Genomic DNA, 25,536 nt, shown 5'->3' with positions numbered 1-25,536 from the left:
TTAACTATTTTACTCCCTCGTCAACCACCTCATTACATACTTTTCCTTTTTTTCCCTTCTAATTGTTAACTTTTTTCACTTTTACCTCGTCGTTCCGCACCCTTTCATAGTCCAGCTTCACTTCTCTTAACTATTTTACTCCCTCATCAACCACCTCATTACATACTTTTCCTTTCTTTCCTTTCCAATTGTTAACTTTTTTCCCTTTTAATTCGTTATCCCGCGTCTTTTCTTTCCCAATGTCTTCCTCCTCTCATTATTTACTGCCATGCTCCCCCTCATCGTCTTATGCCCTTCCCCTCTTCTTTTTCCTTCTCACCTACCTCCCATGTTCACCCCTTTCACCCTACCTTTACTACCTTCTTCACTCTGTTCTGCGTCACTGCTTATATCGCCATACCCAGATATCACTGTTTCCTATTTTCCTTCTTTCAATTTCATCAAACCTAACTTCTATCTTTCTTTATCTTCCTTCTATCTGCTTTATCTTCACGTAATTGACTGCTCTTTCGGCCACCTCTTCGGATTCTTTACAGGAGCAGCGAGTAGCGGGCTTTTTTTTTTATTGTTGTTTCCTTTTTTTGTGCCCCTGTGTTTTCTCCTTTGCTGTAAAAAAAAAATGCTTACCTCCCTAGCCCATACCCTTCCCAGTTTTACATCCCCCTTCCCCTTCACATTCCACTTCTCATACTCACTCTATTTCATACTTCGCCTCACCTCGCCACTTCACCACTTAAGCTTCTTCCCTGCGCAACCCACTATCCCATATGCATTTATTTTTTCTTTCCCTTACTATTGTTAACTTACCCGATTACCACACCATCTTGTATCTTTATCCATGCACTTTCTCTTCCCCCAAGCTCTTCACTTTCCATTAATGCCATCCCGTCACCCTTCTGTCCTACTTTATTTTCCATTTTCCTGTGTGGTTCCCTGTTCACCTAAGCATCTTTTATCCCCTTCTTCACTTCCATGTTCATCTCACTATCTAGAATTCTTGCACACCCTTTCCTCTCAATGTTTACTCTCTAGACTCTTGTTAACGTGTCTCACCATTCTATACCCTTGTCCATACCATCTTCTCCGTGTTCGCCCCACTGCTAAGCCCAGTATCATTTTTCAACTCTCCTTCTTCATTTATGACTCTTGAACTTACTGCTCTCCTCCTCACGTCTTTTTCTCTCTCACTCTTCTATCTACCACTCTATCCGCTTTCCTTATCCAATCATCGTTCCTGTTTTGGGCTCATTCCCCCACCTTAGGTTCTTGCCCACTTTCCTTCCTGGGCGCTGATTTCCTTGCCCACCTCACCATATACTGTTCCCTAATAATTATTGTTTCCCTAACCACTATCCTCAGTCCACCTCCTTACCTTAACCTTATATATGTTTTTGCCCGCGGAGTTTCCTTTCTCGTCTAACTGTTTAACTTCTTCCTTGCTTATCCCAACATGTACACTGTCTCTTATTCCTTGTTCCTTCGTCTGTTTTGGTCCATCGTCTTGCCTACTCTGCTAACGACTTCCCTGGCTGCCCTTCCACCCTCTATCCATCATCTTCGTTCTTTAATCTTTACCCGCGTGTTATCTCTTCCCTCTTTACATTCTCTTCATCACCTTTCTACACACTCGCCTTTTCTTCCCTGCCTCTACACATCCACCCACCGTCGTTCCTCACCCTCAAAACCACCACCACCACCACTACCTCCACTTATTAACGCCCGGCACCCACGCGTCTGTCTTCCTTTCCTCCAATAAGCCTTGCAATCTACGCGTCCCCTCATCCTGTCCTGCTTTCTTTGACGTCACATCGCTTCACACCCGTGTATCATCCCCTCCTCTCCCTCGTTCTCGTCCTCTTCCTCACCCACGCGTCAGTCTTTCTTCCCTCTAATAAGCCTTGCAATCCACGCGTCACCTCTTCCTTCCCCCTGCTCTCTTTGACGTCACATCGCTTCATACCCGTATATTACCCTTCCCTCTTCGCCGTTCTCCTTCTCATTTTCCTTTTCCTTCTCCTCCCCCTTTTCTTTATTTTCCTCCTCGTTTTCCTGGTCCTCGTACTCTTAACTCTTTCTCCTCCTCGTTATCCTCGTCATAATCCTTTTTCTAGTCCTCTTTTCCCCTTTTCCTCTTCCTCCTCTTTGTTCTCGTCCTTGTCCTTCCTCGTTCTCATTTTCCCGATCCCTCTCCCTCTTCCTTGTCCGTGCTCACCATACACCCACCAACACCCATCACATCCACCACCCCTTTACTTCACGGTGTGTGGACATACTCAATATTTGTGTCGCGCCCTCCCTCCCTGCCTCTTTCCCTCGTGGGCCTCGGATGATCAAGACTTTTCACGGAACACAGCGTCATCTGGCCACACGCTGATGGCGCGGCAGACAGACTTACTCATTATGCTTCTTGGAAAGGTGTCGCCAGCTTGAAGTCTCAATTTCGCAGAGCCTTTTCTTGGTGTAGCCACCCAATAGTAAGTTTTGGTGTGCGGGTTCCTGAACATTTCTATCCTCTAACATGTAAGGTCATATCTTTCGAGAGAGCCAGTAGGTATGCAGCCTCTGGTTGTTTTACCTGCGTCTTGGACATAAACATTCCTGCCATGCATCCCGGAGCAAATTTGGGTAAGGTGCAGCTCTAGACAGCCCCCAAACCAGGCTTATGACACACCTGCCGCCGTGGAAGTTAATTCAGGACTTTTTAGCAGACTTAAAGAAAAGTCAGCAGGAAGTTAGACGAAAGTTAGATTTCAGGAAGAAGATTTTTTTTTTCCTTCACATTTGATGAGTGGCCTACCAGCGCCTCTCTCATCACCAGGTGTGCATGACCTGAGGGACTTTTAAAACATACACTCCTCTAGCCGTGTGAAGCTCTCAATGCATTGTCTCACGCTTCCTTCTAAGGGCAGGTTGTCTCATTTAGTAAGAGTATGTCCCGTTGGTTGAAACATTTGATCTGCGAGCCTCCAACCTTTCCCCGTCTGAAAAGGCACAGCTAATACTTCTTGAATTAGGGCACCTGACCCTGAACTAGGACATGACCAGTATTCATTGTTCTTTATTTTCCTTAGTTCACTCAGTGTTCGGGTGTGTTATATCGCAAATCGAAAATGTAATTGTTGTTTGATATACGAAAGAGTGCATGGCAGAGTTTACTGAATCATCAACTTGAACCCAACGATCCTCTTCCTCCTTTTTAATATTCAGTCATACGACATTTGACTCGCCCAGAAGGGACGCCGCCTGGCCCCCCCCCAACACCGGCAGCTGCAGGCGTCTTTGATCTACTTTATTGAGCGGCGACACCTGGCGGGGTACCTCCGTACTCTGTTTTTGTACTCAGCCGACCCTCGTCCTTTTTTAGGGCATTTTGTACTTGCTGAAGAAAAGGCGAGGGGAGAATAGTGAGAAGAAAGAGAAAGAGAAGAAATGAGAAAGAATAAAAAGAATAAAGTGAGAAGAAAACGAAGCGGAAGGAAAAGAAGTAGATGGTGATGAAGAAAGGATGAGAAAGAAAAAGAAGAAGAAGAAGAAAAAGAAGAAAAAGAAAAAGAAAAAGGAGAAGAAGGAAGAAGAAAACGAAAAAGAAGTGGAAAAGGGAGAGGAAGGAAGAAGACGAAAAAAGTGGAAAAAGGAGAAGGAAGAAGAAGAAGAAGACGAAAAGAAAGAGGAAGAAGAGAACGGAATACTAAGAAAAAAATCGAGTGGTCTGTCTGCTCTGGCAGTTACAAATTCTCTTCAATTACATGTCTTGAGCACCCGATTTCCCGCCGCTACCCATGCGCACACAACTCAACCTTCAGCGTCCAGTGCCAACAGAAACACCAGAAAACGCGCCCACCCACCACCCTATCTTCCCAGTGATTTCCCAGAACATCTTTCCGAGGGCGTGAAGAGTGCGAGGAGGGGCATGTGAGGGGGTGACAGAGGCGCGATGGTGACACACTTGGGGTAATGATTCTAATTATCGAACTGAGGACGAAGCCAGGGGAAGGAGGACGAACGTGAATGTGTCAGTGTGTGTGTTCATTTGTCTCATTTGCATAGCGATAAGAGGGTCTTGTTGGGGGGACCTTGCACGGCCCCTCAGGAAAAACACAGGCGGATAGACAGATAGGAAAGTTGGAAAGTTTCGTTTAGTGGGAGCAACATCTGTGGTCATATGCCGGAGAGAGACAGAAGGGGAAGGAATTATAGGAGAAGGGAACAGACCCCAGGAGACGGGACACAACCCCCGATCAATACCTGCAGGGTACCCATTCACTGCTGGGTGGACAGAGGCGTAGGGTATCGGAAAAGCAGACAGACAGGAGAAACATGGGCGTTCGTAGACAGATACATACGCAGGCGATGCAGATAAACAGATTGACAGACACAGATAAATAGTATATTGACTGACTGACTGACTGACTGAGTGATGACGGACAGACAGACAGGATCATGCCGATTAAAAGACAAAATTATTGAAAGTTTAGAAATGAGATGTGGCCTTGAAAAGTTTTGAAATTGCATATCTTAACCAAACGATAAAAAATATACGTTCCCATTAGACCCAAAACATTATCATTATATAAACTAATCAGTGAACGAAGGGGAGGCACCACAAGCAGAGAGGCGCCATTCATTCCTGTTCGGGGAGACAAAAAAAAAAAAAAGCTCGCAAATAAAAGTAAAGGTAAATACTCGGAATTCCTCCTTGCGCTGTCTGCTGAGTGGTGATGGAGGCAGCCGTGCACACAAGGCCAAGGGTTCCTTTCCGCGTATTCTCACTATTCTCACTACGTACACCTTGCTCACTACCACCTCGTCGACGCACGTTACCTTACATTTCTGAGTGGCCGTGGAGCAGGGCCCGTATTCTCAAACATTCCGGGGCTCACACGTGTACCCTCATTTGATGTGGCTTTCGTAGAGGTGGTGGCTACTTCCAAGGGTGCGTGTATGAACCTAGTTATAACTTGACAAGGCTTCTGTACTGCGAATGTGAAAAGCACTCATGAGAACCCGACTAATCTCCTTTTTGGCCCTTGGAAATGGTTGATGTGAGAGGCGGAAGCGTCTGAGCATACCGACGGAAGGCGTCAAGGCTGGTCGTGGGGATGATAGGTAAGGTAAAGTTGGGTGCATACGCTGCAGCTGCGCCTGGCTGAGCCCCTGAATTGCAAGTAATAGCATCTACAGTTAATCATATATATATATATATATATATATATATATATATATATATATATATATATATATATATATATATATATATATATATATATATATATATATATATATATATATATGTGAATAAATCTGGATCAGGGTTGAATTAATTGTAATGGTAATTTAATTGAAATGTAATTACAGTATTATTGTAATTGTAATTCAAAATGCAATTATAGTGAGTGATTGTAATTGTAATTAATTAAAGGATGAGGTAATATGTAATTTAATTGTAATTATCAAATGGAAAATTTTCAATCCATGAATCATCTTGGTCATCCTTCTCTGTACTGATTCAATTGCATCTATCTCCATCCTCCTATAGGAAGGTGACCAGAACTGAACGGCATAATCCAGGTGAGGCCTAACCAGTGCTAAATACTGTTCAGTATGACCTCTGCACTTCTATTACTCACGCCTGGAAAGAAATCATAAAACCCAATTAGCTCCATTCCTCGCCTCGATACACTGTTGCCTGTGCTGATGATTAGCGTTCACCCTCACAACCAAATCCCTTGTATTTGTAATTGTAACTGTAATTGTAATTGAATTTGTTTTGAAGTAACTGTAATTGCAATGTGATTGCTATTTCCAAGTGTAACAATTATAATTCAAAGTTTCTGAAAGTAATTGTAATTGTAATTATTTTTTTTCAAGTGTAATTACTCCAACCCTGACCTGGGTCGCAGTAAAAAAAATAATTATCTGAATGAGCACTGCACGTGTAGTCACATTGGAAATAAGCAACTTTTTTCCGCTTTACCTCAATGGGCTAATCGAAGCTGCTAATAGATTTGCTTCTTTTCATGTCGAATGTTCCCTATTATATTTTTTATTGGTTTGTTTACATCATCGTCAGGAATTATACTCGTTGGGAAGTAATTAACTGAGGGGCGCACAGTAGGCTACTCACAAGCTCCATAGTAACGACCAATAAAGTAGATATCGTTTTGTTGTTTTGCTGATAAATATAAAACTTAAGTTCACTCATTTACTTACGGGATTGAACATTCGTAGTCTGTTCTGCTGGGAAAAAAGAAATTTAAAGTCGGATATTTTTTTAAGAGTATAAAAAGTCGCGTTTGGATTCATGCTTCGTCCCGCGTCTCGAATGTGTTATGATGTTTGAAGTCAACGGTTGGTTTAATAGATGATGTGGGGGTGAGTGTTTCATATTAGAGAGAGAGAGAGACTGAGACTGAGACTCCGATAGACGAAGAACCCATTTATTGCACTGGAACCTCACGCCTCTCCTAAATGTTAAAGGCGTTGAATATTGGGGAACAGAAAAACAGACGAGACGCGATCCACAATAAACAAAGAACTGCGAAAGAAGTGAAGAACCGCAGACAATGGCTAACTTAAATGCGCATCTTTACACGTAACTAATGATTCTACATATGTTTTCTGTCTGATTATAAGTTACCGACTACTACTACTACTACTACTACTACTACTACTACTACTACTACTACTACCACCTATTACTACTACTACTACTACTATCACCCCCCCAAACTTCACCTTCACTTCACCTACTACTACTACTACTACTACTACTACTACATCACCCCCCCCCCCCCCAGTCTTCAGATCTTGACCTCCTTCCGATCCTTCCAGCCACATTACCACCGTCCGATCACCATCCAGGGACTGATTCTCTCTCTCTCTCTCTCACGTGTTTTTATTTTTATTTTATTTTTATTACGCTTTTTTTTTTTTTTACCCTTTTCTAGTATCGGTCATAATAAATAAATGCAAGTGTTAAATGATATACAAGTTCACCTATTTTTATGTTTTTTTATATACTTCCTGTCATTGATTAATTGTTTTCGTTTAAATCGTGTGTGTGTGTGTGTGTGTGTGTGTGTGTGTGTGTGTGTGTGTGTGTGTGTGTGTTCCCATCACCATTATAGGGTCACGGATTTCCAAGAACACTCTCATCAACATGTCCTCATTCCTGGCCATAATGTCCAATCTCTTAGCTTATTATTAATGTATGAGGGTGTACAATTTCTAATATGTAACCTTAGAAGTGTGCCCTTTTATAAGACGGTGTGTGTGTGTGTGTGTGTGTGTGTGTGTGTGTTTGTGTTATGAAGGAGAGTCATCTTATAGGCATCTAAATTATTTGTTGCTTATTTTTTTCTCTCTAACTTTCTTTTATTCTTTTGTTAGTGAGGTCTGTGAATGTTAATTATGTGTTCTTAAAGTAATGCCTCTTTAATCCTTTGTTTCGGGATCTCTTTTATTTCACTTATGTGCAAAGGTTCGTTGTTTGAAGAGTGTAATAACGAGGTAGAATGAACAAAAAGGGACAGTTTAGTCGCTACCCTAGACGCCTTTTTTACACTTCTTTTTCGCAAATAAACCATCCCTTCCAAAAATAAGTCTCAGCTAACCCGTGGTCTCTCTTCTTTTTGTTGTATGAAAAAGAGTTAGAAAAGTTTACTCACAAAGCGTAAACGAGGGTATGCAAGTGTCTTCTCCCTGGTTTTAACTCTGACTGACATTAACTGTTTTTCGCCGCCTAATCTGTCATGTCTCGTGGCGGCGGCGGAGCATCGTGGTGGTGGTGGTGTCGGGGTGTAGGCTGCAGGCTGAGGGACGGCTGTTGTTGGGTTAGTGACGCGGCGCTTTGCACACGTTCACTGCCGCTGCTGATACGACCTTGCTGGTGGCTTCCTATATCCTTAGAGCCAGATGGTAACTCTCCTTTTTCTCCCTCCTTCCTCCCCTCTTATCTCCACCTTCGCATCTCTTCCTCTCCCTTACCACCTCGCAAGCCATTTTTCTTCCTCCTTCCTCACTCTTTATCTCCACCTGTATGTCTTTCCTCTTTTCTTATCTCCACCTGCGCATCTCTCCCTCTTCTTATCTCCACTTCTATGTCTTCCCTATTTTCTCTTCTCCACCTGTACATTTCGCCTCGCTTTTTATCCCGCCTTTTCAATCCCCTCTCCTTTTTTTTCTTTGCTTTTTATCGCAAGCCATCTTTATTTTTCCTTCTTCCCTCGTACCCCTTTGCTCCCATCTTTTTTGTCCCCTCCAGAACCATTTTCTCTCTTCCTTTTTTTCCCTCTTTTCTCCACCTATACGTATCCCTTCTCTTCCTCTTCCCCTCGCAGGCCATTTTTCCTCCTCCTTCCTTCCTCCCTTCCTATTTCCACATGACCCTTCTCTTTCTTACAACCCCGCGGGCCATCCCTTCAGGTCGCGGTGCCTCAAGGTCAGTCGCTGTGGCCCACGGGTACATGTGCTAGTCCGAAGGACATACTTATCGTCGTGACGTGGTGCTCTCCGTGTGTGTTTATGATAATGTCTGGTTGCCTTCTTTAGTGGGAGGGCGTCTGCTTGCCTCACTGACTGCTGTTGTAAGAAATACGGAGAAGGGGCGTTAGTTGGTGACCCAATTGCTTAATAAAACAATAAAACAGAAAAGAATATGTATAACAGTATAAAACTCTTCTTTAGTGGGAGGGCGTCTGCTTGCCTCACTGAGTGCTGTTGTGAGAAATACGGGGAAGGGGCGTTAGTTGGTGACCCAATTGCTCAATAAAACAATAAAACAGAAAAGAACATGTATAACAGTATAATCGGGACGTCCACACAGTGAGTCCTTGCCTCTTGTTTGCCTCACTCTTGACTGTTTGCTCGACTTTAAAGACTCATAAAAACTTTCGTCTGTTTTTACTCTCTTATAATCGCTTTTTGCTCCCGTTTTACTATAAGGTTTGTATGATATTAGTTCTCAAATTGTGAAGTGACAACGATTTGTAGCTTGGAAAAGGCACTAAGTATACTAGTTAGTCAGTCACTTTAGGTTAGTCAGCTAGTCTATCAGTCAGTCAGTCTGTCAGTCAGTCAGTTTGTCTACCATTCAGTCAATCGATCAGTCTATCAGTCAGTCAGTCAATCTATCAGTCTATCAGTCATTCAGTCAATCTATCAGTCTATCAGTCAGTCAGTCAATCTATCAGTCTATCAGTCAGTCAGTCAATCTATCAGTTTATCAGTCAGTCAGTCAATCTATCAGTCAGTCAGTCAATCTATCAGTCTATCAGTCAGTCAGTCAATCTATCAGTCTATCAGTCAGTCAGTCAATCTATCAGTCAGTCAGTCAATCTATCAGTCTATCAGTCAGTCAGTCAATCTATCAGTCTATCAGTCAGTCAATCAATCTATCAGTCAGCCAGTCTATCAGTCAGTCAGTTAGTCTACCAGTCAGTCAGTCTGTCAGTCTATCAGTCAATCACTCAGTCTACCAGTCAGCCAGTCTATCAATCAGTCGGTCTATCAATCAGTCAGTCTATCAGTCAATCAGTCTATCAGCCTGTCAGTCTACCAGTAACTCAGTCATTATATCAATCAGTTAGGCAATATATTCGTCAGTCAGTCAGTATATCAGTCAGTCAGTCAGTCAGTATATCAGTCATTCAGTCAAGAAATCAGTCAGTCTAAAAGAAGCAACCCGTCAGTTCAAGGTCACATACCAGGAAAAGAAGAAAAAGAAGAAAAAAATTACTACAATTATAATAAATATCTCTCATCACGTCCACGGCGCCTCGACGCCTTGTAATTGAAAATCTAACAAGCTTTAGACATTGTTATTACTCTCTCTCTCTCTCTCTCTCTCTCTCTCTCTCTCTCTCTCTCTCTCTCTCTCTCTCTCTCTCTCTCGTTCCTTCTTTATATCTTCGTTTCATATTTTTTATTCCTTTTTTCCCTCTGCTTTTTGTCTGCCCATTTTTTATTCTACCTTTATTTTTCCCTTTTTTTTTCGCAGGTATCTTTCCATCTCGTTGTTTAGGCATTAGGCATTTGTTTCATGGCCACTTTATGCCCTCGTCCTAACACACCGCATAAGATATACAAACCGTTTTATTAAAGTCCGTATTCTTAAACGTCTCGGCGCCTCAGTTCCTTAGTTTGAATAGCCTCTCGTAGGAATTGTTGGAGTTTCCATGGACTGTTTCGTGATGCTGGGTTCACACATTCACGGTTTGTGGTCACGGTGCCCTCCCGACACGCAAAAATGGTGAATCGGCAGTGTATCCGTGACTAACCTTGACATACCTTGGATTTCCGGCGCGGCATCGTAACCCCGCCGTGGAAAACCTTGGACGTCGGCAGTGTCTCACGATCATTTTGGTGCGAGCAAAATGATCGTGGCTCACCCCGACAACTGTCAAATGCCGTGACTATCCGGGATGGCATCGGGAAGGGTCCGGGGTAGCACCTGGAGTTCCGCCGCTCAGCCACGGTCTGATCACGTGTGCTGCGGACGCCTGCAGACCTCATAAAGTTGTCGGGACGCTGCCGGACTGGGCCAGTGACCTCCCAGGGCGCACATCACCATGACCCAGCGCTCTGACGCCTCCGTGCACGTGTTGCGGGTCGACGAGCTCGAGTTTTTAGCCCCTGCAGCAGCCGAGATGGCTACGGAGCAGCCCCAGTCCCCCCTGCAGGAGGAAGGTACCGCTACCCAGACACAAGAGGTAGCTACTCAGCCCCAGGAAAATGGACGGAAGAAGGCCGCCACCACTCTCCTCGATGAGGCGGTGGAGATGGACACACACACACACACACACACACACACACACACACACACACACACACACACACACACACACACACACACACACACACACACACACACACACACACACACACACACACACACACACACACACACACACACACACACTGGCTAATTACAGCCTTTATTAGTTTGCTGCCACTAATGACCTAAGTAGCCTTGCCCCTCAATTAACACCGAAGCATCAGGTCATATAATCCCCTTTCCTTAGTCTTCATCCACTCAAAGATCCTGCCAGCCCCGCCCCGTAATCTGAAAGCATCTGCCACCTGCACACACTCCACGCCCACAAAAATTATATCCACAACCGCAACCGCAAATTCAACCCATATCCTACCTGCACAATAAACTTGTAGTAAATCGTTCTTCTACACACACACACACACACACACGCACACGCACACACACTGGTGCCAGTTCCAGGCAACGCCCCCTTTTTATACATCGGCAGAAATACCAAGATCCTACAACGGTTAGGCGCCGATGTCCGTGAAACACCAGGAAGGCACCTAGGCAACTCCGTAACTTCATCGTGGTCGTCGTGGGTGGGTCGTGGGTTACCGGCTGTAACCGTGGTGATATACTGTCATTTTCCGTGGCCGCTGTAAGTGGGTCGGGAGGGCTCCGGGGTGGGATCGGGATTGGTCCGGGAACGTCGTTCTCGCTCCGGCGTACTACCCTTGTACACCGTTGTACAGCCGCCACATGGGTAATCCGGCAGTCAAATCGTGGCCAGAGGTCACGGTTTTACCACCTGCTCTCCGGGAGGCCATCGTGGACCACAAATCGTGAATGTGTGAACCCAGCATGATCCTAGCGATAGTTTTACCCGACTTCTGCAGCTTGAATGAGAAAACTACCATTGAAACGCTGGTCAGTTTTCTCGGTGGACTTGGAAAATAGTCGTAATGTAAGCCCGATACGTTTATGAATCTGGACCTTAAGGTTTCAGTACGTCTCGTTGCTTTACCTTCTACCTTACGAAGTGTGTGTCTACCTTACGAACTGTATGTCTACCATACGAAGTGTTGAAATGCCAGAATTTTTACTTTTTTCTACACTCCCACACGACCACTTCGTGTAACGAAACACACGAGAAATTAATCCAGACAAGGAAAGGTTTTGCCGGCGCCGGGGATCGAACCCGCGACCAGCGAGACGGGAGAGCCACTCCTTAACCAGTCGGCCAAAGAGGTACCCCCCTCGCAGAGTGAGTTATGGGAGGCTCGCCCATCAGGCTTAGTCGCCGCACTAAACGGCTCCCCATTCCCATTCAGATTAATTTCTGTGTGTTGAGATTTTCCACTTTCTATGAACTCTTCGGAGAGCATGGGCCATCATTCTACCTGTTAACCACTCGGGGTGACACAACAAGACACAGGAGAGTATGCCCACCGCCTTGCCACCAGTGAAACGCCCGAATTTTCTCTTTTACTACATTCCCTCATGACCACCGCGTGTAACGAAACACACGAGAAATTAATCCAGACAAAGAAACGTTTTGCCGGCGCCGGGGATCGAACCCGCGACCAGCGAGACGGGAGAGCCACTCCTTACCCAGTCGGCCAAAAAGGTACCCCCCCTGGTAGAGTGAGTTATGGGAGGCTCGCCCATCAGGCAAGTCAGCTGCACTACAGTGTGTCTACCTTACAAAGTGTCTACCTTACGAAGTGTGTCTACCTTACAGAGTGTGTATCTACCTTAATGAAGTGTGTCTACCTTACTGAAGTGTGTCTACCTTGATGAAGTGTGTGTCTACCTTACGAAATATGTGTCTACCCTAATGAAGTGTGTACCTTAATGAAGTGTGTGTCTACCCTAATGAAGTGTGTTTACCTTAATGAAGTGTGTCTTGTGAGGGGGCATAACGGTTTCTCTTTCTTCAGTTTACTCTTATTTTTTACGCACCACAAAACACACCGCGCTGGGTCGGTGTTCGGTGACAGATACTGAGACGAGCTGTTAATTGGTGTGTGTGTGTGTGTGTGTGTGTGTGTGTGTGTTTTGCGAGTAAACACAGCACGAGCCTGCCACGCCCTCTTCAGCCACGCCCTCAGTGTCGCGGGGTGGCCGAGAACACACACACACACACACACACACACACACACACACACACACACACACACACACACACGCGCAGACGCTAGACGTTTCTCATTTGTCTTCGGCGGCAATAATGGCCTGTAAACATTGACGTAGCTGCCATCAAGCCTTCATCAAACCGCCTCACACCTCCCCACTCCTCCTCCTCCTCCTCCTCCTCCTCCTCCTATTTTAATGACGAGATAGCCCTGAACCATCACTTACGCCTGCCCTGTCACCTGCGTCCAATGTCCTTGTTACTTTATCATCCACCCCCCAACACACACACACACACACACACACACACACACACACACACACACACACACACACACACACATTCATTTTCTCACCCGATCACTCATTTACCACTCATTTGCTTGCATTATCCTCTGAGTACTCGCCTAACTCCCATTTTATATTTTCAGCATTTTGTCATGCAATGTATCTGTAACTCCTAAAGGTTTTCTCGCTCTCTCTTTACTCCCTTCCATTCTTTATTTTTTTTTCTTTCGCGCTTACATTTTTTTCCATTTTCTTTCTTTATTTTGTTGCTATATTTGTTTTCACCCTGCCTTCTCCTCTTTCACTTTGTCCTCGTCCTTTCTTTCTCGCCATGTGTCCCTTTTGTCAACACACCTGTATCACTGCCCGTCTCCATTAGTCACGGCGCATTGAAAGTTTCACTGTGGGTTGATAGGTTTGCTCAATAGGAGTAAATGGGTTGTCGATATCTATGCAGACGGACAAAGATTCGAATCTTTAAGTCGCTTGTGCTCCCTGTCTTACTGTATGGCTGTGAGACATGGACACTGAATAGTGACTTGGAGAGGCGTGTCGATGCCTTTGGTACCAAGTGCCTTCGCAGGATCATGGGGTATCGCTGGAATGACTTTGTGTCGAACCAGCGACTACTCCGTGAAACTGAATCGAGGCCTGTTACCAGCTTAGTCCGTGAACTCCAGCTCCAGCTATATGGGCACGTGTCGCGCCTCCCGGAAAACGATCCTGCTCACAGGGTTGTTTCTGTACAAGACAACCCTGAGTGGAGGAGACCAAGGGGACACCAACGTTACTCGTGCCTGGGGCAAGTCAGCCGATCCTGCCGGGAGGGACTTGAGATGGACAGGTCAGTTGCATGGGAGCTTGCTCGGGAGGACCGCCGGGAGTATGGACGGCGAGTAGGTGAAGCGACGCACCCCGGACGTATGCTCCCCATTAGTTAGATAGATTTGTGCATGGTGAAGGGATATTGGTGAATAACTCATTCACCGGAGCTGCCGTGTGTAGGCCAACTGACCTCTTTCAGTCTCCTAAAACCCTTGTGTGTATCCTTGTATGTAAAGCACGTGTCACAGCCCTGACTATTGTTTGGTTCCCCGCCATAAATGGACTACTAAATTCCAGACAGCAGGAAACAGAACTCCCTGATAGGTCGTGATGGGGGTTTAACATATAACTGTGTCACAGTAAGAAAAGTTAGAAGATCGCTGCATTGGTCCACCTCTCCCCTTTATTTTTTTTCTATCAAGTGCACACAAGAAGAGGAAGGAGGGTAGTTTGGTTAGGTCAGGTTAGTGGGGTATTAGATTTAAGTTAGTAGGGGGGCACTGGATTAAACTAGTTCGGGAATGGGGTGGTTAGGTTAGGATGAGCTACGGGGGGTATGAAATTAAGCTAGTAGGGGGAAGGGGGTTAGTAGGGAAGGCAGAGTGAGGAAAAAAGACAGTGGGAGTTCGGCCCTTTTCACACGGCGCGCGACTGGACGTACCCGCTTCCGCGTTTCTTTTAGACTGCGCGGATGAAAACTGGACACTGGTCGCCACCTGCGCGAAGGTGGTATAACTAGTTCTAGTAGGAGGCAGGAAAAAGAAAGGAAAGTGGAATGAAAGCGAGGGAAAGCAAGATCAACCATTGGAGGAAAGGAGAGACACAAAAAGAACTGCTGGAGGAAGCGAGATAAAGGAATCACAAAAATGAAAGATCAAAAGTTAAGACAGAGGGCAGAGTAAAAGAAGAAGATGGTTTTGGATTAAGCTAATAGAGGGAGGAGGGAAGTCAACAAGGAAGGCATTTGTTGGAGGAAAGAAAAGACAGTAGGAGTGCATCCCTCAACCATTCAATCTTCGCTTACCCCTGCATATTTATCCCCTTACCACCTCTGACCCCGCCCCGCCCCGCCTCTTCCCGCCCCTTCCCTCCTTTTCTCGCCCCGTCTCCTGCGTGTCTCCTTCCTCACCCTCTTGTCGACTTTCGGGAGTCCGGTAAACAGTTTATGGATTCTTATTCTTGTTTATGTATTTATCTGTGTATCCACGAGTCTGGGGAGAGAGAGAGAGAGAGAGAGAGAGAGAGAGAGAGAGAGAGAGAGAGAGAGAGACGCAACTCCAGACATACACACCTTTTTTTTTTAACCCAAGGCACAGTGTCCAGCCTCCCCTCACCCCCTGCGCGGCTAACGTCCTACACAAGTGACTCAAATGACTCTCCACTTTATCACCACCACCATCCAAGAGCCATTTCCTTCACCCCTTTCCCTGTTGTTTTTAGCCCCTCGCCTGCCTCTTATCACCACTAACACCACCTATCTGCCACTTTCTTCCCCTCTTTCCCCCTTCTTTAGCCCCTCTCTCCTTCCTATCACCGCCACCTCCACCCATCTGCCACTTTCTTCCCCTCTTTCCCCCTTCTTTAGCCCCTCTCTCCTTCCTATCACCGCCACCTCCACCCATCTGCCACTTTCTTCCCTCTTTCCCCTTCTTTAGCCCCTCTCCTTCCTATCACCGCCACCTCCACCCATCTGCCACTTTCTTCCCCTCTTTCCCCCTTCTTTAGCCCCTCTCTCCTTCCTATCACCGCCACCTCCACCCATCTGCCACTTTCTTCCCCTCTTTCCCCCTTCTTTAGCCCCTCTCTCCTTCCTATCACCGCCACCTCCACCCATCTGCCACTTTCTTCCCCTCTTTCCCCCTTCTTTAGCCCCTCTCTCCGTCCTATCACCGCCACCTCCACCCATCAGCCACTTTCTTCCCCTTTCCCTTTTAGCCCTCTCTCCTTCCTATCACCGCCACCTCCACCCATCTGCCACCTCCACCTATCTGCCACTTTCTTCCCTCTTTCCCTTCTTTAGCCCCTCTCTCCTTCCTATCACCGCCACCTCCACCCATCTGCCACTTTCTTCCCCTCTTTCCCCCTTCTTTAGCCCCTCTCTCCTTCCTATCACCGCCACCTCCACCCATCTGCCACTTTCTTCCCCTCTTTCCCCCTTCTTTAGCCCCTCTCTCCTTCCTATCACCGCCACCTCCACCCATCTGCCACTTTCTTCCCTTCTTTAGCCCCTCTCCTTCTATCACCGCCACCTCCACCTATCTGCCACTTTCTTCCCCTCTTTCCCCCTTCTTTAGCCCCTCTCTCCTTCCTATCACCGCCACCTCCACCTATCTGCCACTTTCTTCCCCTCTTTCCCCCTTCTTTAGCCCCTCTCTCCTTCCTATCACCACCACCTCCACCTATCTGCCACTTTATTCCCCTCTTTCCCCCTTTTTTTAGACCCTAACTCCTTCCTATCACCGCCACCTCCACCCATCTGCCACTTTCTTCCCCTCTTTCCCCTTCTTTAGCCCCTCTCTCCTTCCTATCACCGCCACCTCCACCCATCTGCCACTTTCTTCCCCTCTTTCCCCCTTCTTTAGCCCCTCTCTCCTTCCTATCACCGCCACCTCCACCTATCTGCCACTTTCTTCCCCTCTTTCCCCCATCATTAGCCCCTATCTCCTTCCAATCACCGCCACCTCCACCAATCTGCCACTTTCTTTCCCCTTTCTTTAGCCCCTCTCTCCTTCCTATCACCGCCACCTCCACCCATCTGCCACTTTCTTCCCCTCTTTCCCCCTTCTTTAGCCCCTCTCTCCTTCCTATCACCGCCACCTCCACCCATCTGCCACTTTCTTCCCCTCTTTCCCCCTTCTTTATCCCCTCTCTCCTTCCTATCACCCCCACCTCCACCTATCTGCCACTTTCTTCACCTCTTTCCCCCTTCTTTAGCCCCTCTCTCCTTCCTATCACCGCCACCTCCACCTATCTGCCACTTTCTTCCCCTCTTTCCCCCTTCTTTAGCCCCTCTCTCCTTCCTATCACCACTACCACCACCCATATCCCAGTTCCCTTACCCCTTTCCTCCCTTGCTTACCCCCTCCACCTCCCTTCTATCACCACCACCACCACCACTGTCTGCCATTTCCTTTGCCCCTTTCCCCCTTGTTTTTATCCCCTCTCTTCCCTTCTATCACCACCCTTACCTTCCCCCCCCTTTGTTTAACTCCCTTCCTCCCTTCTATCATCATTATTACCCATCTGCCAGCTCCTTTACCCCTTTTCCCCTTATTTATCTCCCCTTCCTCCCTTCTATCACCACCATCACCACCACCTACCTCCCAGTCCCCTTACCCCCTTCCTTCCTCGTTTAGTCCCTCTCTCCTTCCTATCACCACTACCACCACCTATCTGCCAGTTCCTTTACTCTTTCCTCCCTTGTTTAGTCCCCTCCCTCCCCTCCCTCCGTCAGCCCCTCCTGCCTCCCCTCACCTGCCGCCATTGGGTGAGATGAGGGCCACGAGACGACGCCCACGGCCCGCACGAAAATGCAGTAAATTTTCGTCACGTCTCTTCATTGGCCATTTAAGTGAGGGTGACCGAGAGTAGTTATCGGTCGGCGGGACTTGTTACCTTTGCGGGCTCCATAGTACGAACTACTTCGTGCTGTAGCTTGTATGAGTTTATGTATATACCAATGACAGACAGACAGACAGACAGACAGACAGACGCACAGACAAACAGACAGACGCACAGACAAACAGACAGACGCACAGACAAACAGACAGACGCACAGACAAACAGACAGACGCACAGGCAAACAGACAGACAGACACGGACAGGCACACAGACTGACGCGAGTCAAGTGCGTGACGGGACTATGGTCCCGACATAACGACAAAAAATGCATCAGAAATGCAGACACAGAGACAGCCATACATGAAGAATAACAACTGAGAGGAACGACGCCCCAACAACTGGGGTGTTCTTCAAGCTTGCCTTTTCTTTTTGCATCAAAGGAGGCAGCGTAATGGAAAAAACGTAATAATGTAAAAGCCCATAAAACACTTCCTCCAAGTAATGGAACAGACGTTTCAAAAGAATAATCAATTTGGTTGGAAAAATGTCGTGAATCTCCCCTCTTTAAAACATTTAAGTCAGAGAAAGGAGGAAATGCAGACTAAGGAAGGCTGTTCCAGAGTTTACCAGTGAAAAGGTATGAATGAATGAAGATAATCGTTAACTCCTGTATCTGGAAGTTGGACAACATTGGGATGAATTAATGTAGAAAGTTATGTGGCGCAATACCGCGTGGGTGTTGGAAGTGTGCTGTTAGCAAGTTCAAGGGGACAATTACCATGCTGATATCTACAAAAGATAGAATGGTGGCGGATCTGAAATGCGGCGCAATTAAAAAAAGAAATAGAAGACAGTCAGTAAGAGGACGGGCATTGATGGGACGAAAAGCGTTGCAAACACTTCTTCATATTCTGTTTTGGAAAATATGAGCTTTCTTTTATCGATGAACTAATGGGAGTACAGGAGGATGGGTGTTGGAAGATTGACATTTGAAAGGTTGAGAGTTGAAGAAACCGACTTCTTCTGTCACTGCTGCAGGGACCACAGACAAATACTGCCGTCTCTGGCACTGTGCCCTCAGCCGCCGGGTTATGAGAGCTTTGACAGTGGTACTTGAGGCTGAGAGAATGATGTTCACCCAGCTCTGGCAGTGCCCCTTGTTTACCTCGAGAAGCGAAGAGTAAGAGAAAGTAGCTACTTGTCACACCTGGTGAGGTTGGTCTTTCCTACGCTGTCATTTTCCTGCATATCTTGAAGCGGTGCATCTCTTCCCTGAGCATGTTTCGCCAGGTTGTTTGGTTTCCGCCGACGTTTTTTGGGGGGTCTCTTCAAGTGTAAATTATATCCCTAAACAAACACCTTGCCTCTCCGTCCACCTCTATACAGTGGTCTTGTAGCTGTCAGAGATGTATATTACCTTCGTCCTCCGCAGGTTTCCCTTACCAAAGCGTGTGTTTGTTGTGTTTACTCAAGGATTTTCATCTCTAATAACATACTCTGACTCGCTCCTCATTTTCCACTCGTCACCTCATCTCATAGCTCAAACTGATGTACACTTCCTTCGTTTACATGTTCTCTTTTAGCCCTCAGAAGCGTATATTTTACTCCCAATAAAGCAGGCTGACCCACTCTCTCCTCCTCCCACCCTGCCCACATTACTCATACACTCCGAACCTCTCCAAGCATCAGATCCGTCATGCGTTCGAAGTTTACCTCAACGTCAGTGTGTCTAATGCTTTATCGTTTAGTGTAAATACGACGAATATAAGCGTTGAAAGGACTCCCTGTGTAGCTATAGTGGTGGCGCCAAGTAGGAGGGACGTCAGTCATCACAGTATCTTCGTAAGTCTGCCCAATAAAGAACCAAAATGATAATAATAATACACCCACTCTTAGTCGCTAGAAGATTTAGTCTCCTCCTTCCTACAGATTTTTGTTAGGAGATTCTGCTTGCCCTCCCCGCCCCACCATGCTGTTTATCGAGAGAGAGAGAGAGAGAGAGAGAGAGAGAGAGAGAGAGAGAGGTTAAGCTTGAGGTAACTTTTGCTTCGATGATAAAATGGTGTTGATGGTTGCTATATCCGGTACACACACACACACACACACACACATGGTAAGAGGGATGGGTGTTGTGGTCGTCACTGCGAACCGTCGACTGGCCTGTTTTGGTGGCGGTGGTGGTGTGTGTGGGGGGGTAGGGGTGATGGTGGTGGTGGTGGTAGTTGTGGTGACGGTGGTGATGATTTTGTCATTTTTCATTTTCTTGTTCATGATTTTTTTTTTCGCCTTCCTCTTCCTCGTCTTCTTCGTCTCTTTATTATTATTATAATTATTATTATTATTATTATTATTAGTAGTAGTAGTAGTAGTAGTAGTAGTAGTAGTAGTAGTAGTAGTAGTAGTAGTAGTAGTAGTAGTGGTAGTAGTAGTAGTGGTAGTGGAAGTAGTGGTAATAGTGGTAGTAATAGCAGTAGTAGTAGTAGTAGTAGTAGTAGCAGTAGTAGTAGTAGTAGTGGTCGTGGAAGTAGTGGTAATACTGGTAGTAGTAGTAGTAGTAGTAGTAGTAGCAGTAGTAGTAGTAGTAGTAGTAGTAGTAGTAGTAGTAGTAGTAGTAGTGGTAGTAGTAGTAGTAGTAGTGGTAGTAGTAGTAGTGGTAGTGGTAGTGGAAGTAGTGGTAATATCAGTACGTTGCCGTAGCATGGTTTATTCTCGTCTTAGTCACAATTATTTATCTTGCGTGAGATCTTGTTCGTTCTCAAGTTTCCCACAACCTTTTCGTCCTCGTATTTGTGTTGCTTCCCTTGTAACTATTTTTGTGAAGATAACGCTCATTTCCTCTTGTACGCAGTATCCGTTCGTTACTCCAGCCGTGATAACATTCCGGCACCTACGAACCGAATTCCTAATCTCTCGCTTGAGTACAGCACCGGGTAATACAACACACTGTATTTTGTTAGACTCTTTTGGACATTGAGAACACAATTGAAATCTCTTTACTTGTGTTTACCAAGTAGGCAGCGACACAGCAATTAAACACTGATGTCATGTGCGTTTTGTTTCCTTTGACCATCAAGAACACAATACAAAACTTAGTACTTCAACAGGGAGGAGGAGGAGGAATCAGCGATACGCCAAAAATAAAGCAAGCACGCAGCCCCGCTCAGCCATAGCGTATGCTCCCAACTTACCTTACCTACATAGGAATAGACGAACACAGCGACAGACATATATTAAAGTGATTATGTTACGTGGTGATGCGTGAGAAGAAAAGAATGGAGGTATATTAATATGATGAGAGAGAGAGAGAGAGAGAGAGAGAGAGAGAGAGAGAGAGAGAGAGAGAGAGAGAGAGAGAGAGAGAAGGGGTGGGGGGGGGAGTTCATCTCGATTACCCCCCCTCACCCCACCTTAAATACGGCCATGACATTGCTGTAATACACTAAAGCTTTATTTTTATATTTTCTCACAGCATGGTTCCCGATGACCAGAGGACGACTCCCGCCATGTCCCTAAAAATCCTGTCAATACTCTGGCCGCTGCGTGTCGCCTACGTGCTGCTGGCCGTCATGGTGCCTGTGAGCCTGCAGGGTGACGTGGGATGGGGGACCGAGTACCCGCTGGTGCCGTGGGAGGACCTGTGGCGGGAGGTGGAGGAGATGACGGAGGGGATGCAGGACTGCCACGCGGAGACCTCCACCTGCTGGCCCACCACCAACACCTCCGTCCAGGCGAAGGTGGCCGAAGTGTGCAGGTCAGTGTCTACATGAGGAGTTAGTTAGCTGATTCATTAGTTGCTTGGTCAGTGGGTGAGTTAGTAGTTTGTTGGTTAGTTCGTATGTCAGTAATTAGTTTGTTGGCTGGTTGTTTGGTTAGGTTGTTGGTTATTTCGTTGGTTGATTAGTTGATTAGATAGTCTGTTAGTTTGTTAGTAAGTTATAGTTGTTTGGTTAAAAAGTCAGTTAGTTAGATGGTTAGTTAATTAGTTAGCTAGTTGGGTGATTAGTTTGCTAGTTATTTGGTTAGTTTGTTAGTTGATTAGTTTGTTAGTTATTTAGCTAACCAGTTAGTTAGTTAGTTGGTTGGTTTATTAATTTGATAAAAAAAAGACGAGACAAAACATTAAAAATCTACAAATACTCTACAGAAAAATTATTGGTCCAGATAATTACATCTTAGAAATTTAAGTAGAGAATAACCCAACATAAGTCCACGAACGCGTATATGCGTCACCCATTTCCAGTGTCCATTAAGTGTTATCTTTTGACTGATTTATTGTGAGTTATCGATTTTCTTTAGTGTATTCATTATCCATTGTATGTTACCCATGATATTTTCCTCATTGTTTCCTCCACCATTCATTCTATTTTGTTGTCCATCATCCTCTTTCCACTGGCCTCGATCCTGTGGCTACCTTCCTATTAATATTAACCCACTTCTTTTTATCTTTTGTTACCATGTCTTAATTGCTCGCTTTCCGTAAGTCATTGCCAACGATCTCCTGTCCCCTATCCATCTTCCATTACCCATAGTGTGTTTCTTATTTTCTCTTTTCCGTTATATATTACCTGTGATCTGTTCTTCTCCTCTGTCTGTTACCCATTATTACCTGTGGTCTGTTATGCTCCTCTGTCTGTTGCCCATTATTACCTGTGGTCTGTTATGCTCCTCTGTCTGTTACCCATTATTCATCATTCATCGTCTTTTATCTGCTATCGGTGGCCTGTTTCGTCTTCGATGTCTGTTAATCGGAGTTCGGTTTTCTTCAGGAATTTCAGTTAGTCGGAGTAGGAATTTCAGTTAGTCAGAAGTTAGTAGGAATTTCAGTAAGTCGGAAGTTAGTATAGGATTTTCCGTTAGTCGGAAGTTAGTAGGAATTTCAGTTAGTCGGAAGTTAGTAGGAATTTCAGTTAGTCGGAAGTTAGTATAGGAATTTCAGTAAGTCGGAAGTTAGTAGGAATTTCAGTTAGTCGGAAGTTAGTAGGAATTTCAGTTAGTCGGAAGTTAGTAGGAATTTCAGTTAGTCGGAAGTTAGTAGGAATTTCAGTTAGTCGGAAGTTAGTATAGGAATTTCAGTTAGTCGGAAGTTAGTAGGAATTTCAGTTAGTCGGAAGTTAGTAGGAATTTCAGTTAGTCGGAAGTTAGTAGGAATTTCAGTTAGTAGGAATTTCAGTTAGTCGGAAGTTAGTAGGAATTTCAGTTAGTTGGAAGTTAGTAGGAATTTCAGTTAGTCGGAGCTTCGGTCTTCTTCAGGAATTTCAGTTCACTACAGGAAACACACCAACCACTTCCTCGCGCTACCAATGACATGCTACCATACATTAAACACATGCAAACCTAATACATGAAAAAGTGGCCCTTCCTTATTCAGTTATTACTATTGTTAATGAGTAACTCGCTTAGTTTACCAGTTTACTCATTATATAAGTGTCATGTCAGACTTTACCTATCATCATCACCTGACTCCTGCTTCTCTGTGATTGTGTGCGTGCGTGCAGACCGTGTGCGTGCGACAAGGAGTGTGTGCGTTACGGAGAATGCTGCAGGGACAAGGCGCAGGCGGACTGGGGCGACGGCAGGGAGGAGGGCAGCGACCGGTACAACTGCAGGAGGATGCGGCCCTTTGTGAGTACCTGGGGAATGAAAGAGCCGCGAATGAAGGGTGGAAATGGGTTAGGAATCGGTGAGTGGCATACCTGTAGAAGAGAAGAGGCAGAAAAAGGAAGAGGCAGGGAATGGAAAAGAAGGAAGTAGGGAAGGGAAAAGAAGGTAGCTAGGAAGGGGAAATCCACGAACGAATAGTAGAAAGGGGTTAGGAATGGGTGAGTAGTATACCTGAAGATGAGAAGGGGCAAGGAGAAGGAGGAGGCGGGAATTAAAGGATGGAAAGGGGCGGGAATGGGTGAATACTTGGAATGCAGAGGCAGGGAGAAGTGAGGGAAGATGGGAAGGGATGGAAAAGGTCATGGAAAGGGTGAGTGCTTGAAGAAAAGAAGGGGTAGGGAGATGCGAAGGGAGGTTAGGGGTGAGAAAGGGTGTAAAGAGGCAAGGCACTGGTGAATACCTGAAGGAGTGAAGGGCAGCAACAGGCGAGTGAGAGAGGGTAAAGGGAAGGAAGGGTGGAATGGGGCAAGGAACCGGTTAATGCTTAAAGGAATGGAGAAGCAGGGAGAAGCGAAGGAGAGGGGAGGAGTGTAAAGGGCGGAAAGGGGCAAGAAACGGATGAATACAGGCAAGGGAGGGAGGGGAGGGGAGGGGCGGAAAGAGGCAAGGAACGGGTAAGTATCTGAGAAAGGGGAGAAGCGTGGGAGAGAGAAGGGATGAAATGAGGTAAGAAATTAAGAAGTAATTGGAAAGCAGCGGGGGAGAGGCGGGAGAGGGACGAGATAGGAATTGAGAGGACCCGAAGATGCAGTCATTACTTATCTAATACAGGCCCGTAATTCTGGCAGATTTTGAGGGGAGGCTAGAGGACTTCATAGGTTCATGAGGTGGGGGAAGGGTGGCGAGCGAAGCGAGCATGTGCAGGTGGGCATTTTTTTTTTTTTTAAATAAGCACTTTTAGGGGCATTTCGAGGCCGATATAGAAAACATTGGGGGGCTATACCCCCCTACCCCCCCCCCCCAGAAATTACGGCCCTGTAATAATCCCAAGGAGTATTCTGTATTAGTCTCCTTACATTATCTTCATACCCATAATTATCTAGTAATCTCTAACCTTTTACCTCTATACCAGTGCTACTCAACTATTATAAGCAAAGGTCCAGTTAGACAAGTTCAGATGTATGCAGAGGTCCGGATAAATATTGGATCTGGAGCCCAGGCTTCGGGAGTAGAAAAATATAATTAAAAAACATGAAGGTCCTGGCGATGGATTCTTGCAAGTGTATTTCCTGGAGTGACTGTAGGGCCCACTGTCAGTCCAGGAAATACTCAAGAATACATCGCCAGGACCTTCATGTTATTTCATTATATTTTTCTACGCCTGGAGCCTGGGCTCCAGCTACAGGAATGGAGTGAATACAAGAGTTGTGTATTCGAATACGAATACTTCCAATTCCAACGAATACGAATACGAATTCGAATAAACTGAAATGGTTTAAATTCGAATACAAATACGAATACTTCTTGAAAGTATTCCTGAATACATTCAAGAATACTTTTCACTGAAAAATACCCTCTTGACGTAATTGGGTATAGAACTGTTCTTAAGTTATGCAACAGTAAATTGTACCATACACGACCACTACACGTCCGCCCACCAGGCTGGAGTTGTGAGGATCAACGGCTGTTATTTCTGATAATAAATTTTTAAGTATTCGTCTGATTATTCGCAGAATACGAATACTTTTCCCTTGTATTCGAATACGAATGAGAATACTTTGATTTCTATCAATAATTATTCGAATACGAATACACCCAAATACGGTATTCGAATGTATTCGAATACGAATACAGAATACGAATACTCCATCCCTGTCCAGCTACAACACTCAGAAGGGCAGGATTCGGACCGCGGGCTGCCAGTTGAGTAGCCCTGCTCTATACTCTGCGGTCCTCCTCTCCCCTCATCACGCCCTCACATCTTCATACGGGTAACATTGCTAACAGATCCCCACCCCCACCCCCCTATCTATACCTAATGAATTCAAGTACTGTAACTCACTGAATGCATTTTTTTTATTCAGTAGAACATTAATGGCAGTAATATTTTTCGGTATTTTTTTCATTCCTATAAATCAAACTTCTTACGTGATCTGCATAATATAACATGATGGCCTGTTATATAATTTTATGACGCACCGCATGCACCCTCTCCTCTCCCCTCCGCTATCGTGTCATCTTCCTCCACTTCCCATTCCCTCCTCTCCATTTCCCTCCTTTTCTTTTCCCTTCCTTTTTTTTTCTTCCCTTTCGTTCCTCCCACTTCCCTCCTCTTCCCTTTCTTTCCCTTCCCCTCTCCCACTGTCCTCACC

General features: G+C 45.6%; 1 protein-coding gene across 3 annotated transcripts in view; it reads left to right on the top strand.

Annotated features, from left to right (window-relative positions):
* Positions 1-20,992: 20,992 nt before the first annotated feature.
* Positions 20,993-25,536, top strand: part of LOC126998350 (uncharacterized) — a 27,039-nt gene continuing 22,495 nt past the window's right edge. For 2 of the 3 annotated variants that reach the window (XM_050859860.1, XM_050859859.1), the window contains exons 1-2: positions 20,994-21,314; positions 23,059-23,185. In XM_050859860.1, the coding sequence (XP_050715817.1) occupies positions 21,034-21,314; positions 23,059-23,185 (408 nt within the window). In that variant the 5' untranslated portion in view covers positions 20,994-21,033. Of the gene's footprint in view, positions 21,315-23,058; positions 23,186-25,536 lie in introns of all 3 variants that reach the window. The other variant, XM_050859861.1, reaches the window with a different exon arrangement.

The sequence above is a fragment of the Eriocheir sinensis genome, chromosome 14 (assembly GCF_024679095.1).
Source record: "Eriocheir sinensis breed Jianghai 21 chromosome 14, ASM2467909v1, whole genome shotgun sequence".
Classification (NCBI taxonomy): domain Eukaryota; kingdom Metazoa; phylum Arthropoda; class Malacostraca; order Decapoda; family Varunidae; genus Eriocheir; species Eriocheir sinensis.
This window is presented reverse-complemented; position numbering and strand designations above follow the sequence as displayed.